The sequence below is a fragment of the Erithacus rubecula genome, assembly GCF_903797595.1.
Source record: "Erithacus rubecula genome assembly, chromosome: 18".
NCBI classification, from domain to species: domain Eukaryota; kingdom Metazoa; phylum Chordata; class Aves; order Passeriformes; family Muscicapidae; genus Erithacus; species Erithacus rubecula.
The window spans coordinates 14475166-14492409 of NC_136670.1; the positions used below are offsets into that span (position 1 = coordinate 14475166).

The window sequence follows — 17244 nt, forward strand, 5'->3', positions numbered from 1 at the left end:
TGTGCAGGACTGGGGCTGCAGGATGAGAGGCTGTACAGAGCTGGGGCTGCAGGGTGGGAGCTGTGCAGGGACTGGGGCTGCAGGATGAGAGGCTGTACAGAGCTGGGGCTGCAGGGTGGGAGCTGTGCAGGGACTGGGGCTGCAGGATGAGAGGCTGTACAGAGCTGGGGCTGCAGGGTGGGAGCTGTGCAGGGACTGGGGCTGCAGGATGAGAGGCTGTACAGAGCTGGGGCTGCAGGGTGGGAGCTGTGCAGGGACTGGGGCTGCAGGATGAGAGGCTGTACAGAGCTGGGGCTGCAGGGTGGGAGCTGTGCAGGGACTGGGGCTGCAGGGTGGGAGCTGTACAGAGCTGGGGCTGCAGGGTGGGAGCTGTGCAGGGACTGGAGCTGCAGGATGAGAGGCTGTACAGAGCTGGGGCTGCAGGGTGGGAGCTGTGCAGGGACTGGGGCTGCAGGGTGGGAGCTGTGCAGAGCTGGGGCTGCAGGGTGGGAGCTGTGCAGGGACTGGGGCTGCAGGATGAGAGGCTGTGCAGAGCTGGGGCTGCAGGGTGGGAGCTGTACAGAGCTGGGGCTGCAGGGTGGGAGCTGTGCAGGGACTGGGGCTGCAGGGTGGGAGCTGTGCAGAGCTGGGACTGCGGGGTGGGAGCTGTTCAGGGACTGGGGCTGCAGGGTGGGAGCTGTGCAGAGCTGGGGCTGCAGGGTGGGAGCTGTGCAGAGGTGGGGCTGCAGGGTGGGAGCTGTACAGGGACTGGGGCTGCAGGATGAGAGGCTGTGCAGGGACTGGGGCTGCAGGATGAGAGGCTGTGCAGGGACTGGGGCTGCAGGGTGGGAGAGGTAGATGGGTTCCTTAGGAACACTAAGACCGTAATCATTCCTTTTCTGCGTTCTTGTATTGTTTACCTGTAACATTTTATCTTGATTTCAATATTCTTTTGCATTCACTGTGCTGCAATAATTAAGAGATTTGTGAGCATCTGACCTACATTACCATTAAAAATCCCTGCACTGATTTGCATGTCTTGATTTGATTATCAGAATGGTTCTTAACACTTGATTTTTCTAGAGACAGCTGTGCTGATCTGTTGATCATTTTATTTATAACAAAATTTAAATAGCACGCACACTTCTTCTTTTAAGTGCTCCCAGCATTGGTAGTTTTGCTAGTTTTGCTTACATTTGGTAGTCAGATTTCCTGTGGCTTCTTTATGGGTACTGAAGCTATAAGAGCATTTCTGTTGGTAAGACTTCAGAATTGGAGAGAAATGCAAGCAGTCGAGGAAGGTCTACTGTGTGCAGAAATATTGCTAGGAATATTGTTTGTGATGGGAGACTTACCTCAGTCATAGTGACTGCCTCATTGTACTTGGTGTGATGTAAAATTGATGCTTCTGGGTCAATGACAGCTTATGTCGTGACACTTTGTAACTGAGCTTATTTCCCTTTGTGAGGGAGGCTTTCAGCTCCTCATATTTCATCTTAGTGGGTGATACTGAGGAGAGCATCTTCAGTTAACAGGACAGCTTAGGAGGCTCCTGGGCATCCTGGAGTTATCCTGATCATGCCATCAGGGCTCTAGCTTGCAGAATGGAGGGTTGTGGAACTGCCAGGCACGCTGATGAGACCTTGCCTTTGGTACATTCAGGTTCAAGGTAAATGTCCAGAGTTAATCAGGCACGTCTGATTATTCTGATTTTGTTAGTTAAATGCCCCAAGTTTGAGAATACTAGAGATTTGTGAGAGTTTCATGAACTTCATGAATCCTCAGATTTTAGAAATGTAACATCCTTTTTTCACCATCTGAGTATGTGATCCTTAATGAATAACAGAAGATCTTGTTGGTTGTGAGGGTTCCTATCCGAGAGCAGGGGCTGGAATCCATTCTTGTGTTTCTGTGTGACATCAGTGTCACACTGATACCTGAGCCGTAAAATCACTTATCCTATTGAAAATGCCCTTCCAGATTTCAGCCCGTAGGTATAACGTTCATGGGGCTTTTTAGAATTGGAGCCTCTTGGCAGCCAGCATCCTTGCAATCAGCATAGGCAATAGCCATCAAACTGTGCCCTGAGCATGAGCTTGACACAAAGGAACTCTTGGCAATGTCATGCAAATATCAGCCTGACAGAGGCTTATAGTTCTTGTGTTCTCATTGTGACTTGAAGCAGATATTGAAAGGATAGATAGAGCTGGGTTATGACTTCTTTTGTGTTATAACCCTGCATGAAAAAGTACTCGTTTCTTCCTTGAATTGTTTCCTCCTAACCTCAGCTGCCACTCTTTCTCCTTTATGTGCACAGTGTCACAGTGGGCTTTGTTTACACAAACAGCTGTGGCTGTGGGACCTGAGAAGTCCTACATGAGTGCTACTCATGTGCAAACCTTTTAGCAGTGATTGTTTGCAGTCCAGCTTAGGTCTACGGAGAGCAGTTTCAAACTAACCTGATCTAATACTTCCGTAGAAATCAGTGTCGGCATTGAGGTTTGCACCTGCTTAACTAAATCCCTTTAAATTAGCAAGATCAAAATACTGTCTTTTGCCCACATTTGAAAAATCCAATAGCTCTTCATTTTCATGTTATGTCTGTGCCCCAGGACGAGCAGAGCCTAACAGAGCCCGTGTGTGTCTGTGTGTGTCTGTGCCCCAGGATGAGCTGAGCCTAACAGAGCCTGTGTGTGCCCGTGTGTGTCTGTGCCCCAGGACGAGCTGAGCCTAACAGAGCCCGTGTGTGTCTGTGCGCCAGGACGAGCTGAGCCTAACAGAGCCTGTGTGTGTCTGTGTGTGTCTGTGCCCCAGGACGAGCTGAGCCTAACAGAGCCTGTGTGTGTCTGTGTGTGTCTGTGCCCCAGGACGAGCTGAGCCTAACAGAGCCTGTGTGTGCCCGTGTGTGTCTGTGCCCCAGGACGAGCTGAGCCTAACAGAGCCCGTGTGTGTCTGTGTGTGTCTGTGCCCCAGGACGAGCTGAGCCTAACAGAGCCTGTGTGTGCCCGTGTGTGTCTGTGCCCCAGGACGAGCTGAGCCTAACAGAGCCCGTGTCTCTGTCTCCCAGCATTATTGGCAATGTAATGAAATAAATCTGCTCCTTGCATTTGGGGTGTGGTTTGTGGTCACCTTGGTTACTTTTCTGTGTCAATTCACACCTTCTTGGACCTAGGGAGAGGGAAAGTGTGATGAGGGTTAGAGAGCTGAAGATGTATACGCATTTGTGTACTTTTTTATAAAAAATTAAACCTTGGTAAAAGCCACAGACTGTTTCTATAAAATCAGAATCCCTTTTATGCAGCTGTAAGTTGCATTGGTGGTCTGACATGCAAGTCGTGTCCCACAGGGTCTTACTGACCAGGAGTTCCCATATTACATGTCTTTCTAAGGAAGGGGTAGGTGGTGAGTGCTTAGCATGAAGTCTGGAGATCCAAATGCAAAGGCAGCAGGACTAAGAGGAGCAGGTCCTGCCAGGTGCTGGGTGCATTCTTGGAGCAGTGTGTACCCAAAGCAAGATCAGCCAGTGCTGCTGTCCTCAGAGACATCTGTGTGCTGCACCCAGAGCCAGGGCGGGCTGAGCTCCCTGCCCTGTGAGCCTGGGAAAAACACCTTCTGATGGACAAGCAATGCCACTGAACTAGAACAAAACACCCCATCACAGACCTAAAAGCAAGGATGTTATAACTGGGTTTATTAAAGAGTGAAAAAGAAGCAGTGGAGTGCAGGAGTCTTGACAAGATGTACCAAAGTGCACATCCTGGGCCGTGCTTATATTGTTACTGTCACTTATTTTATCATTATCAGAGATAATAGTTAATTCTGTGTTAAGTCAAAATTTATCAGTTATTTCAGAGACAGCATTTAGGTATATTCTGAATTTGAAGCAAGGAACCTCTGCAGTCACTCCCCTGAGGTGCAGGCTCATTAGCACTCCAGTGCTATCTTATGCCAGGGCACCGTGTGAAAACTTGTAAGGAAAAATTTGCCTTCTGTTCACACATCTCACTTCTTCACAGGTCTGCCTGTCTCCTTCCCCCATATTCTCTATTGTTCCTTCTGCTGTGTCTGGAAAAAGCTGAAGGAAAGAAGTTTGAATTCTGGGAAGGAAGCTGTCACTCGTGCTCTACCTCCTTTTACCCGACCCTTTTGGATAATTGTGACGTGCATAAGGTGTCATGAAACTATTCTGATGAGAGCAGTGTGCTTCAGTATCTATAGCATGTCTTTGTTCATGACCACCTGTCCTAGGATTTTTTTTTCGTGGTTACCGAGTTTCTGATCAAAGTTCCTTTTATAATTACCTGAAAATACTTAGTTTAAACTATGTTAATATGGTCAATGTTATCTTTGTTTTACGGAGGTCTTTGAAATGTTCTGGTGTTTTGCAGAGTTTGCTTGAATGATGCCATCTCTCCCTTACAAATTAATGGGTTTTTGTTAAGCTTTTGTAGGAAAGATAACAAATGCAAGGAACACTCAAAGCAGATTTTCCTGAAATAACCCTATGGTTATCTTGTTGCTTCAGCATTAAGACATGAAAAATTAAATATTTAGAAAATAAAAAATGTCAACATCATTTGTGATGGAAGAAAGCCATTTCCTAGAAATTACTTCATTTTGGTAATAAGACCTAATATTGTTATAGTAGTAATATTTAATTAGAAATAGTGGATTTTGAAGAGAATGCTAGGATAATGAGATGGTTTTGTAAGTAATAGCCACCATAATTAATCCTCTAGGTTCTGAGCAATCATTGCTGTTAGCCTTCTGTCTAAGTGGCAGCAGCACTGTAGTGCACAGGAGGCCCTTGACTCAAGGGCCCTGGTTACATCTCAGAAGATTTCTGGCATCACTTCATGTGTGGTTCCTTCTCGTGAGGGTTCTGCCCTAAAGATGGGGTTTGGTTTGTGACAGTTGTGTCATTAGAGCTGGCAGCCCCAGGGAAGGGGTGAGGTGAGGATGAGGTGCCAGGCTGCCTTTGCAATCGATGAGTGACAATGGGGAGTGATGGGATCAAAGCCATGGAAATGAGCACCGTGATAACGAGCCTGAAATCCCATCGGTTCCGAGGGACCTGCCACTTCTGAGGCTGAGGTCAGAACTTCCCGGGTCTGTAGAATTATGCCCATTCAATCAGCACGTGCGTTTGAAGTAGTTGGTGCTTTATTGTATGGTGCCAGTGGTGGAAGAGCAGCCAGCTGAGAGTCAATCCAGGGAGCAGGGAGGAATTTGTGTGGTCTCCTTCAAACCAAATGGTCACACATAGCTTTACTGTGGGATTCAAAAATTACAGGCTCTGCACAGGTTCTGTACTTAGCAAGAAGTAATCAAATGGTTTTGTTTTGCTGTTTTCTACTCCGTTTGCTAGAAGTAATAAAATGAGGAGTAGCATAGAGACTTGGGGGTAATCCCATCTTGCCTTATGTTGTTGTTTAGAGCAGTAAGTGAAGCCAACAAACATTTGCATTGCTAGCTGGAGAGAGCTGGGAGTCTGTGAAAAGGGCTCTGAGCAGACAGCAGCCCTTTCCCATTCAGGGATCTTGCAGTGCCTCGAGGACCATCCTACTAGGGGAGAAATACACTAGTCAAAACATCAACTCCAGAATATCTATAGAGGGATTGTAATGCCTATAAATTCCACTCAAATCTGGGGGCACTAGGAGTGTGACAAACCACATTTTCAATTGAAAAGATGGTAAGCATCAGAATGAAATCATGCACAGCCACCTAGCTGTAGTGGTGATGTGATCCCAGCTATGAGGTGCTTTCAGTGGAGCATTGGCCTCAAGAAGTTTTAGATTTTTCAGATGTGAATTAAAGAATAAGTAAAATAAATTTAAATACTTCATGTGACATCCTGTGCTTATTACTTCCTGCTGTGGTTTCTCAGTGCTTCTGATGGGCATTTTGTTTTACCTGCTTTCAGTCCTAAGTCCCCACAGCAAGAGCAAGGGCTGTTTTTGTGTTGTCAGGGATGTTGGTGTCAGAGCTTTGTGTTGGTTTTTCAAAGTTCAGTCAAGTGCTCTGGAGATTTTTTCGGTCATTTCTTGTTTTCCTTCTCTTCTGCTTCCTGCTAGAAGACTAGCAGAGAGTTATTCTAAGCTTTCCTCCCAAGAAAACCACAGGACAACTTTCAGTGTCAGTAGATGGAAAAAAGGAGCGTGGGCTCTTCCCAGTTCAGAGGAGTGATTCCCAGAGAGCAGGACATTCTGCTTAGGATGTTAGCAGAGAAGGAAGGGCTGCAGTTCCAGTTTCCTCCTGTTCTTGCTTTGTCCACCATCTGTACTGCATTTAAACACAGTTCCTTAATTTGGCACATGGCTCACATAAAAGGGGTTTTGATAAAGGATCCTGTATTGATGTGGTGGTTGATGGATCATCCAGAATTTCCGGGTACCTTTACTGTGCAAAGACTGAAACAGTCCACTAGAAAAGATGTTTGCCTCTATAAGCTCCTAAACACTTATTCTTAGAAAGCTTTTAGGTCTGTTGCATTTTCTGTGGGAATGACCAACACTTATTTAAAACGTCTGATGTCTGAATTCGACTTTGTGAGCGTTTTGCCTCTTAAGTTGGCTAATGCAATTGTGCTTAGGTATGCAAATTGGGTGTGCTTTTTTTCTCTAAACAGTCAGCTATTTAGGCAGAGTAACTGGGAAAAGAGATCCACAAATGGAGCCTAATTATAATCCAAGGCTTCACACTTTATTTTGTATAAATAAAATTGGTTACTGTTTTAATACAAAACTGTGTTGAAACAGAGATTTATTTAATTGGCAGAACTTTAAATTCCAGCTTTGTTTATGTAGGGAATTCCAAGCATCTGCATAGATGCACCACAAGGCACTGGCAGTCTGTGTGTTTCTTTTATTAAATTCTGTGATGTTTTTCCACTCTAAATATTTTATTACAAATAAAAGCCCTGCTCTGTGTGAGCAGTCAGTAACTAGCAGTCAGCTGTGTTCACAGATGCAGTTGGGACTCTTGCAAAGGCTAAATTCAATCCAGTGTGTAAATGTGGTAGGTGAGGTTTAAAGCAGCTATTTGCTTTGGCCCAGCATGCACCTGAGCTTTGGCAGCGTATTTTGGGATTTGTTCTCTGGACTGGTAGAGATGGATCCCTGGAGAAGCAGTGGCAGCAGTGTCTGAGGTGCCTGGCAGTGCCCTGGGGCTGTGGGCTGCTGCACTGACACACACCACGAGAGCATGGCTCTAAAGGAACTCCCTGTGCCATTTCTTGGCTGGAGAGTGGGTGCTGCTGGTCAGCCTCTAATGAAGAGGCAGCTGAAGGGAAAGCCCAAGAGGAGATGGCAGCCTGAGGGAATGGTTTGCTGAACTCCCCAGCCAGTGCATTGGCATGCAGGCAGGGTGACTGATGCCCTTTGTCAGCAGGGACAATTCCTATGGCTGGATGGAGTAATGAAAAGAGTTGTACCTAATGCTAATGGCAGCTCTGAAGGTATGAAATACCTCACTGAAAATAGTTGTTCAGTTTCCAGAGGACTGTCCTGGTGATAGAGCCCCAAGCTGCTTTAATAATTGCTTTTGAAATGCAGGGGAGAAAGCTGTGGCAGTACTGAGAAAAGGGCAGGTTGCAGAAACAGATTGAGGATTGGAGAGATGTGCTTTATGTTTCCTAGCAATATAATGCAGTTGGCTTCAGATGAAGGAAGGTAAAATTTTATCTGGTTTCCATTTGAAAACATCATAATACTTAAAAAAATCGAATTTGATCATAGAGCCCCCTCTAAAATTAAAATTTTAGTAGTTCCTTTTAAGGCTTCACATCAATTTGCAGCTGTGTAAAGAATGAGCAAGTGCACATACCAAAGATACATTTTTAGCTTTGCTCTGTGCATGGATGGACAGAGCTGCCACAAGGCAGAGCCCGGGGCAGCAGCCCCTCCAGGCCAGTCCAGCCTGGGGCAGGCTGGGGAGGGACAGGCTGCCTGCTGGAGCCCTTCAGTTCAGGCCTGCAGCAAGCTTTGCTAGCTCAACTTCCCTGCTGTGCTTAGAATATAATGGTCTCATTCTTCATTCTGTTTCTCAGGAAGCTGGGGTTCAGGACTGTGTGATATGATTGTGCTCTGCAAGAGCATGTGAACAGAGAAGGCATGCTACCAGGAGAGGGGTTTTCTTTGGTCTCTTGTGAGAAAACAAATGTATTTGAAGGGGAGCTGTAAAACCTAGCAGTTTGGGGCAGGCAGTATTTTTAAACTTGTCTAGCTCCTAGATCTGACAAATTGGCATAATTTTCCACTTGTCCAAGAGGAAGTGTGTCTGGTTGCCATTGGGTGCAGTATTGAGTGCAGTGAAGAGTTTAGGTCTGTCTGGGTTCCCTGGGCGGGTGCCTTTTTGAATAGGCTAAATGTTCTAGGTGTGTAGAGCTGGGCAGGAGCCCTGACATGACTAAGTCTTCTGAGGATGTTTCTGAGGTGCTCTAGGGCCAGAACTTGGATTTAGACCACTCTGCGGTGGCTTTCAGGTCTGTAGTGCTGTTTCTGAAAGAGAAGGAAAAAAAACCAAAGTCCATGAATGACATTGCCATCAGGGAGATTTCAGATTTTGGTAAAATTTTGGCATTATATTTCATAATTAATTAAGGATTTTCTCCTGCCTGTTTTTTCCCAAACTTTTTTTTTTTCCCAAAAAGTCTGTACTTTCCACGATATTGCAGTATAGGCAGTCTGTAGGAAAACTGAGCCATTGCCATGAACACTCAGGTAGGTGGTGAACACTTCAAATGGTGCAGGCTGGTTAGGAAAACCAGCTTAGATCAGCTGCTGGACCTTCAGACAAACCCTGTGTTCCTGCTCGGGTGTAGTAACAAAACGGTACTTGTGAGGTTCTTTTCCTATTTTTTTTTAAACAATGTGCAAAAGATGCTCTTCCTTTCCCCCCCTCTTTTTTTGTGTGTCAGTAATTGTGAGCACACGGAGGCAGGTTCTGCAGGTGCAGCTGTGCGTGCAGCCCGTGTGTGCGGCTCGCTCGGCGGCGGAGGGCGAACACACGCGGAGCGTGTGCGGCTCCGGCGCGGTGTCCTGCCAGAGTTGTGCGTGCCCTGTGGCCAGGCTGGGCTTGCTGCTTTTGTTTCCTTCCTCCCGTCTGTTGCTGAGAGACGGTAACGGCCCTAACGAGAGACAAAACTGTGGCCGAGGCTCAGGGGCAGGCGGGGCTGGCTGCTCTCTTAGCTGAGGGGTTCTCTTGGGGTTTCTCCGGAGGTGCGGGCAGGTTGGGGCTCGGGAAGGGAAAGGGCTGCGCGGGCTGGGGCTCGGGAAAGGGGAAAGGGAAAGGGGAAGGGCTGCGCAGCTCCCGGCTCGCTCGGTCCGCAGGCAGACGGGCGCTGGCGCTCTGCGGGATCTCGCCCGCCTCAGCTCCGTCTCCTGCTGCCTTCCGCTGCCGAGAGCGGGCTCTGCTTGCGGGGCTGGCTCTGGCACCTCATCTACTCCCTGCCTCACCGAAAACCTTCGCTCTGCCGGGGGAGCCCGGGCACCCCGAGCCCCTTCACCTCCTGGGAGCCCGGCTGCCTCTGCCCAGCCGCACTGCCCTTGACAAGAAACCTCTGGAAGCAATTTCAATATTTAGATCCGAACCCTGATGCTGAACTGGCTTATGATAGACAATCTAAAGTATGTGTCATCAGGGCGCAGACAGTGTTCGCAGGGAAATACGATCCCGGGATTCTGTTGCAGTTTGCAGTGCAGATGCGGGTTGTGGCTCACCCCAGATAATGCTGAATGGGCCCAGTGCAGATTGGCAAGTCATTTGGAGCAAGAGCCAGTGAAATGATGGCAGTCAGCTGCACTGCTCTGCTTCACTTACCTCCAGTCCTAGGCTGCGGTGCAGCTAATGAAGAATATTCCATGGACTTTAGGGGACTAGATTTAAAGTTTTCCTCTGTGTTGTCTGTTTAATATTTACTGTATTAAGACGCTGTCACCAGAAAGAGAAAGAGTAGAAAAGGAAGAGAATAGTCTTTCTGATAGCAAAGTTCTTCACCTCAGATTGTTATCTTGAAATATTATTTGAAGAAATTGTAATTTTTGCTGCAGTTTCATTCACCATCTCGATTTTACATTTTTTGGATACCACTTGATGTTTCTAGTCTCTCTGATGCTTCTACCTCCCCCCTGAAAAAAGAATAATTGTGCAGAGCCCTAAACCTGAGTAAACATTTCCTGATGCTGATAGGATCTCAGTAGCTGGAGCCACCTCCAATGTAGAACTTCTATCTGTAGGCATCTCTTCTCCATGAACACAGTGAATAATGTGAGTTGAATCCTGAAAAATTCATGTGTTGTTTACTGGGCCCTTACCTCTGAAACAAACTTTGGTTAAAGTACCATAAAGACTAAGCAGACACAGACTTATATGGATTTATTTCTCTGCATAAAAGTGGAATGAGATAAACCACACTGTTCAACCAAACTTTGTCCTGAAAGCATTTTGAAGAGTACCATGGTACAGTAAAATGTTTAAAATCATCTCATGATTGTAGAACAGGGAAAATTACATGAAGAGGCCAGTAAAAGGAAGAATATTCAAAGGCTTGAGGGAATTACACATGTAGCTTTCCTAAGTTCTTTTGAAAATTCAGACAAATGCATTTACTATTGATAGAATGGGCTGGAATCTTTCAGGGATAGATATTCATTAAAGGGCATGCTTAAGCAAAGAAGAGGAGGGAGGAGGGTTTTTAAAGTCTACAATTATGAGATTATTCAAAGTGATATAGAGGTAACATTGTACAGGAGGGAGAGCAACAAGAGGAGTCAGGGTATGGGAGATATGCAGAAATTAGTAGCAGTAAGTCCTGAAAGATTTTAGAGGTGAGAAATGTAGCTTTTGGGGCCCTGAAGTGAATTGGGATCTTCTGACCTGTCTGAGAATGCAAATATTAGTGACTGGGAGAAGGATGGGCTAGCAGAGGTCAGGGCAATGGTAGAGAAGAACAATGGCCCCTCTGCAGCACCAGCCTGTCTTTCAGTTCACAAAAGGTTTTTTGTAATTCAAATGAAAGCAGCTCCTCCTTAAGAAAGAGATCTCTCTTTGGAGTGAGAAACACTGCAACATATTTCTCTGTGACTTCGCTTCAGCTCCACCTCCCTCCATCGGTCAAAGTATGAATTTGATTTGACTGGTTTTTTGTTGTTGCAGAATTCAGTGTAAACAGCAATAGGCTGGAAATGCAGATAATGGTCCAGGACCTTTTTGGCGCTTTTGTAGTAAAAAACTTTTAGTGGGAAGTGCTGCTAGATCTGTTCAGTTGTGATTAGTGCCGATGTACACCATGCTGAGAGTGTTGTGCATGTGAATTGTGCGTGTCCCCAGGTCCTTAAGCAGCCAGGAGTGACTGGGCCGGTTCAGGGCACTCACTGCCCTGGGATCTGTGTGGTCATAAATGTGTGAACCTTAAAATTCAGGATTGGCTAAGGACAAATCAGATTTCTGGAATTATTTCAGGCATGTATGTCATATTAGCAGTAGCTGTTTCTCTTACCTAGTATTTAAAGAAATAATCAAATCTATTTATTCAAACATTTTATTCATACGTTCATTTGGATAATTTTAAATAGTAGAATTTCAGAATCCTTCTCTATATTTAATTTAGTATTTATCAGCATTCACTATATGTCAGACTAAGAACTGGGAATAAGTTTCAAATTGCCACAATCAGTGCTTAGTTAATATTTATTAAATTGCCAATATGAGTGGTGATTTTGTAACGTGGGTACATGTGTTTATTGCTTATATATCTATACAATTACAAAAAATACCTACCAAAAGTATGTTTCAGGTCAAAGGACATCTCCCTTGTGACATGTCTGAATTTTGCAACTGAAGCTGCATTTCTTTTCTGAGGGTCTTTTCTTGGTTTCCTGCTGTGGGAAGAGATGGTGCCTCCTGTAACTCCTGTGCTTTTGTGTGAAATGATTGCACAGCTTCTGTAGCTCAGACTGCCTGAGCTGTTTGCAGAGAAAGTTTGATACTCCAGAATGTGCGTGACTTTTTTTTCCTTTTTTTTATTAATCATCTTGGTTAGCTAATAATTTAGTTCCTCTTCAGGGAAGAGATTTTAAAAAAAAAGGTACCTAAAGCTTTGAGGCTTTAAAACCAGTTTGATACACAGGAAGCCTGAAATTAGGGCAGTAAAAGATATTTCTGGTGCTGTTTCCTCTTACTGAACACCTCTGTCGGGCAAGTCTCTGTTCAGGTGTTCACTGATGAATTAATTTGCCTGTAGATCTCAGCTACGGCTACAATGTCTTTGCAGTTGCTCTCTCTCACAGCTGTGACTCTATTGTTTAGGAGAATTTTAGTAAAATGCACTCATCTGATGCTTAAGTTCTTCCTTCTTTCTCCAGAAACTGATGATTTAAAGTGTGTTTTTATGGAAATATTAGTGTGGCAGTCAGTAATTGAGCAGTGAGGGAGTACTGGATGCCAGCAAGAGGTACCAGAACAGGCTCTTTACAAGTGTGCAGTGGCTTCAGTATTGTTCCATTTTACACGTGCAGTGCTAGCAATGGCAAAGGAGTTGTTTCTGATTTCCAGTATTATGGCTGAATTTCCTAACTGGAAAGCCTGAGCTGTGTGCAGCATTGTGCATTGTGTGCTGGTGCTTGCCCAGGCCGGCAGGGGTTGGGGAAGACTCAGCTGTGTTTGTCAGATCACCCCTGTGTCCTGCCAGGGCACTGTCTGTAGGGTGGGCGCAGCAGCACCGAGCTGGGTGGCCAGCTGAGCTGCCTGCCTTCTCTCCTGGGTCCAGGCTGCTCTCAGGCACTTAGAGCCAGCTTGAAGGGAAAGGCTGGAAGGCTTCAGGAGTCCTGTGCAGCCATTGCTGTGTTACTTGGAGATGATTTATTGCCTTGTCTTTCAGGCCTCAGTGCAGCTGAGAACCCTGTTGGCACATGGGATGGGGATGCAGGATATTTGTATCCTGTCATTTCTGCAGAGCTTTAGCTGGTGAACTGCACATCTGATAGAAAGCAAAAGAACATGATCAGAATGACAAGGTCCAAAGCTAACAACTGAGTAACAGGAGCAAGGATGCATCTGCTCTTAAAACATGAACTGCACTAAACATTCATTTTAATTTGTCAGACTATTTCAGTAAAGCTGTGTTCCCACAGGATCTTCAAGCTGCTTTGCTAAACACAATAGGGTTTTTGATATGGAGGCAGAGGCTTCTAACAGCCAAATTTAGTGACAACACTAATTCAAGTGATAAAAAGGGAGAAATTAAAATTGCTTTTGCAAGTTCTGGTTCATATGTATGGCTTCTGTGCTGTGTGCAAGGTGAAGATGCTAGTGACGGTCAAATGTTGGAATTTACTGTCCATGTTACCTCTTAATTTGTCACTGTGAGCACATTTTCTTGGAAACAAGATATCTGCACTTGCAAGAATCGTTAAACAACTGATGACACAAGTGTAAAGCAATGTATTAACATTAACCCTGAAAATTCTGGACTCATTTAGCTCTCTGGGCCCATGTTCTGATCAGTCCTGGTCACTGATGAGTTTAATAGCATTGTCTCCCTTGTCTCTGAAGTTCAGTGTGGCATTCCAGTCAGCTGCTCAGGAAACAGGTTTTACAGGACTGTGCTTTAAGTTGTTGCTTCTCCAGGACACGGGGACCTGTGGCATCACCATCTGTTTCAGTTCTCCTTTTTGTTTCCCTCAGGGCCAGGCACACTTTGCCTGCCTTGCTGATTAGTAAGAAGTCTCTTGCTATTTCTGAATGTTTGAGGAAGTATCTGCCTTAGACATGAATTTTGAGAAGGGGAGTGAGCAAACTGTCATTGTGTCCTCCCTAGTGTTTGTCTTGTGTTACTTCTGCTACATAAAAGATGGAAAATACTAATTTTCCCTGATTAAGGCTACAAACTGAGTTCAACAAAGCCCATATGAAAAGCATTTGAGAGAAATCCCTGTTGCTTCCTGTGTTTCATGTGTGTGGCTGTTTCATGTGACAACAGCTAAAAATTAGCAGATTATTTCTTTAAAATATACTCTGTTTTTGTGGTTTAGAGGTGCTGCAAAGACACTCAAAACAATGAGATTCCATTGAAACAGTGGATTGTGAGGAACATAATAGAAGAACAATAGAAGACTTTCATACAAAAGGTGCCATTAAAAAGCACTTAATGAAATGAACTTTTATACTTAAATTTCGTTTTAGATTTATAACAAGTTTCTATTAGTCTGTATTGGAAGGAACTTGTCCAACGTGATGTGAGACAGAAAGGAAACATTTCACTCTGCTCATTCTAATTTGTCATAGATTTGCTTGAGTCTTGTAAGGCTTTGTACTGTGAGATGAACTATAAATTGTGCTTATCCATGGCATGAGGAGCATCAGCTGTGGCCTGCTGAGTTTGGGAATAGCAGACCTCTAGGACAACAGGTGTCAGTGCACAAATGAACATCATGTTATCACAGCAGAATTTTAAACTCAAACAAGTCCTCTCTGGACTGTTTTCCTGATACTGAGTACATTAAAATGGAAGATGGCACCTTTGCAATCTTTATCAGGCAAATGAAAATTGGTCAGCCTGGTTTCCTGTTTTTTCCCTGCCTTGTGCCATGACCTGTTCTTGTTCTGGATTCATGGGCTCTTCAGTGCTTCTGTCTTCCTCTGATGCCTAAGCAAACAGCTTGGGCTGCTCAGAGCTGGCCCAGTGTGAGCACAGAGGGGATGAGGAGGGAAGATGTTGTGCTCTCAGCCAGTTTATCTCTGCTTTTTGTGGAATTGTTATCCTTGTGAGTCCTGACTGGCCAAGAGCAGGAGACAGAAGGAAGCAGAGCCTGTTTTTGTTGCCTGTTCATCTGTTTCAGCTCTTCAACAGTCTGTGATCTGCAGTTGGTTGTTGTTCCAGTAATCCCTAATAGTTTCAGAGAGGAGGAAACCAGCAGTGTGTCACAACAGAGATTTCTGCTCTTCAATTGCAGTGGAGGGGTGATTGTGATCATCCTTCAGAATGATTTTCAGAGTGCCCTGGTCGTACTTCCAAGATCTCTGAGAAAGCTGACCCCCTGCTTCCACAAATCCTTGGAGGCTTGTTTCTACAGAGATTGAAGGTGTTGCAGATGAAAAGGGTTATACTGCGGGGTCCCTGAAAGCTCCTTGTGAAAAATGTTGAGGACCAGACCCCTGGAATTTATGAGTTGTGTGGAGTATTAAGAGGTTGGAGCAGCCAGAGAGAGTTTGTCCCAGTAACTTTGTAGGTGGCCAGACAAGCCTTTACCCTTTCAGCTACTTACTTCTTCTTTTATAACAAAATATGTTGGAATATAAAGTAAGATATAGGCACGACAATTTTTTTAATATTCATCCACCACCACCTTCTCTCTTTTGGCATCACTTTTGTCATGTCCTGGTCCAAATAACTCTGATTTTCCAGCTGAATCAGTAGGTCTAGTGAAAGATCACAGCATTCAGTTCCCCCAAAAGAGTTGCACTCCACTCGTGTAATAAAGCTTGGAGTCTCTGTCACCAGGTGATTGGAGAACTAGTGCTGGTACAGATGAGCTGAGACCCTAATGAAACGAGTGGCACAAAACAATCACTGGAGAAGTTTGGGAAATGCTGACCTGAATGTCAGAATAACGTCTCTTTTGCCAAGCAGGAAGTGGTTTGGAAGGAAGTGGTGTTGTCATGTGAATGGGGCATGTGGCATTATCTCTGTGAGCTGCTGTTTAATAGCTTGTGTTTTTCATACTTTTTATTTGAATGATTATTGCAAAAGGTTCTACTTGCACCTCAGTAGGTATTGAAAAATGGGGATTAAACTTCTGCATCAATTAAGTTTTCATAATTTGAGGGGAATTGCATTTTGGAAAGTAGACTATTAAATTTTTAAGACCAAAAGAGTTAAGTCACAAGACAAGTCCCTTGTGCCTCAGCTCCAGCAGTGTCTGTCTGTCTGTCCCTTGTGCCTCAGCCCCAGCAGTGTCTGTCTGTCCCACGTACCCTGGGGTGGAGCAGCTGCATCCTGGAGACACAGGAAAGCTCCAGGGGAGCCAACGGACCCTGCTGAATTTCATGCTGGTAATAGATAATCAAAGCTAAAAGCTTCAGCAGAGGGAACATTCACTGTCAGGCAAAGCCCAGCAGTGTTGTAGGAAATGTCTTTGGTAGTGCCTGCATGCCGCCTGCACATCTGTGGTGGGCAGTTCCTAAATGTTTACATTCTTTTAGTCTTAAAGGTAATCAGCCACAATGTGTTGAGCCTAGAGGAAATATAAGAGTTGAAGTGTTATTAAACTATTTAAACATCTTTAATCTCTGCAGGCATTTCTTCACCGGATCCGACAGAATGCAGTGGATAAAGCTGAGAAGTACATAACAGAGGAGAATGTTAAGGTATTTCTTCTGTCTTTCTTGTTTTCTTGGTAGGGAAAGTGATATGCAATGGAAGACTAGATTCAGGGATATGAATATCAAATATCCTCTTGTCATATTGATGTTTGTTATTAAGTGGGCTCCCTAAGGAAAGGAGCTCATGTTGACAGTTTATCTGTCAGTCTACTGGCCCATTCTTATAGCTGTCATCTTCCAGTAATTTTTCATCTCACCGACTAATTTTAGTAAAATCTGACAACAGCGTAGTGTTGTCAGAGATACTAATTTTTGACAAGATTTGTGTAATGCTGAGTGGAGTATGGAGAGGCCATTTCAATGTCTTTGAGAGGGAAGGCAGGGAATCCATAGCCCTTGTCTGTTTTGTTTGACAGTATTCAGTTAGCCAATTTGCATCTGCTGTTTTCTACTAGTAGAAATTTGATAGGGCTTATGAGAAGGAGGCAGGAACTTTCCTTTATGTTCTTGTGGAAAGGAATTTGGGTTCATGTGGGAGGTCTACATATTGTGAGACCCTTGTGTGAGGAGGTTCCTGAATGAATTTTGCACTGGAAGAGTTAAGGGACATAGAGAACTGTGAGGTACAGGCTTCTCAAGTTCCTCTGGTCAGAGAGGTGCATATTGCTTATTGATGTCATAAATACACAAAACACTTTCTTGTAGTTATTTGGCTTAAAAACTCACCTTGTACACATATGCACATGACAGCAGACCCCTCTGGGCACAGGAATACAAGGGAAAGCCCTGGTGAGTGGGACAGGCACAGTTTGCACTGGATAGTGCTTTTGTGCCCTTGTTTGGTCCTGGAGCTCCTCCAGCAGCAGCCTTGCCTGTAGCCTGTGGGAACAGGCAGCCCCAGGAGGGTGTCACACCACAGTGCTGCTGAGTGCAGTTCCCCTG

General features: G+C 44.9%; 1 protein-coding gene across 5 annotated transcripts in view; it reads left to right on the top strand.

Moving 5' to 3' along the window:
* The window catches only part of PREX1 (phosphatidylinositol-3,4,5-trisphosphate dependent Rac exchange factor 1), a gene marked incomplete at its 3' end in the record, with an annotated part of 113638 nt that overhangs the window by 31496 nt on the left and 64898 nt on the right, over window positions 1–17244 (top strand). For all 5 annotated transcript variants that reach the window (XR_013776310.1, XM_079321721.1, XM_079321719.1 and 2 more), the window contains exon 2: window positions 16276–16347. Coding sequence is in view for 4 of the 5 variants with exons in the window: in XM_079321721.1 (XP_079177847.1) it covers window positions 16276–16347 (72 nt within the window). The remainder of the gene's footprint in view (window positions 1–16275; window positions 16348–17244) is intronic.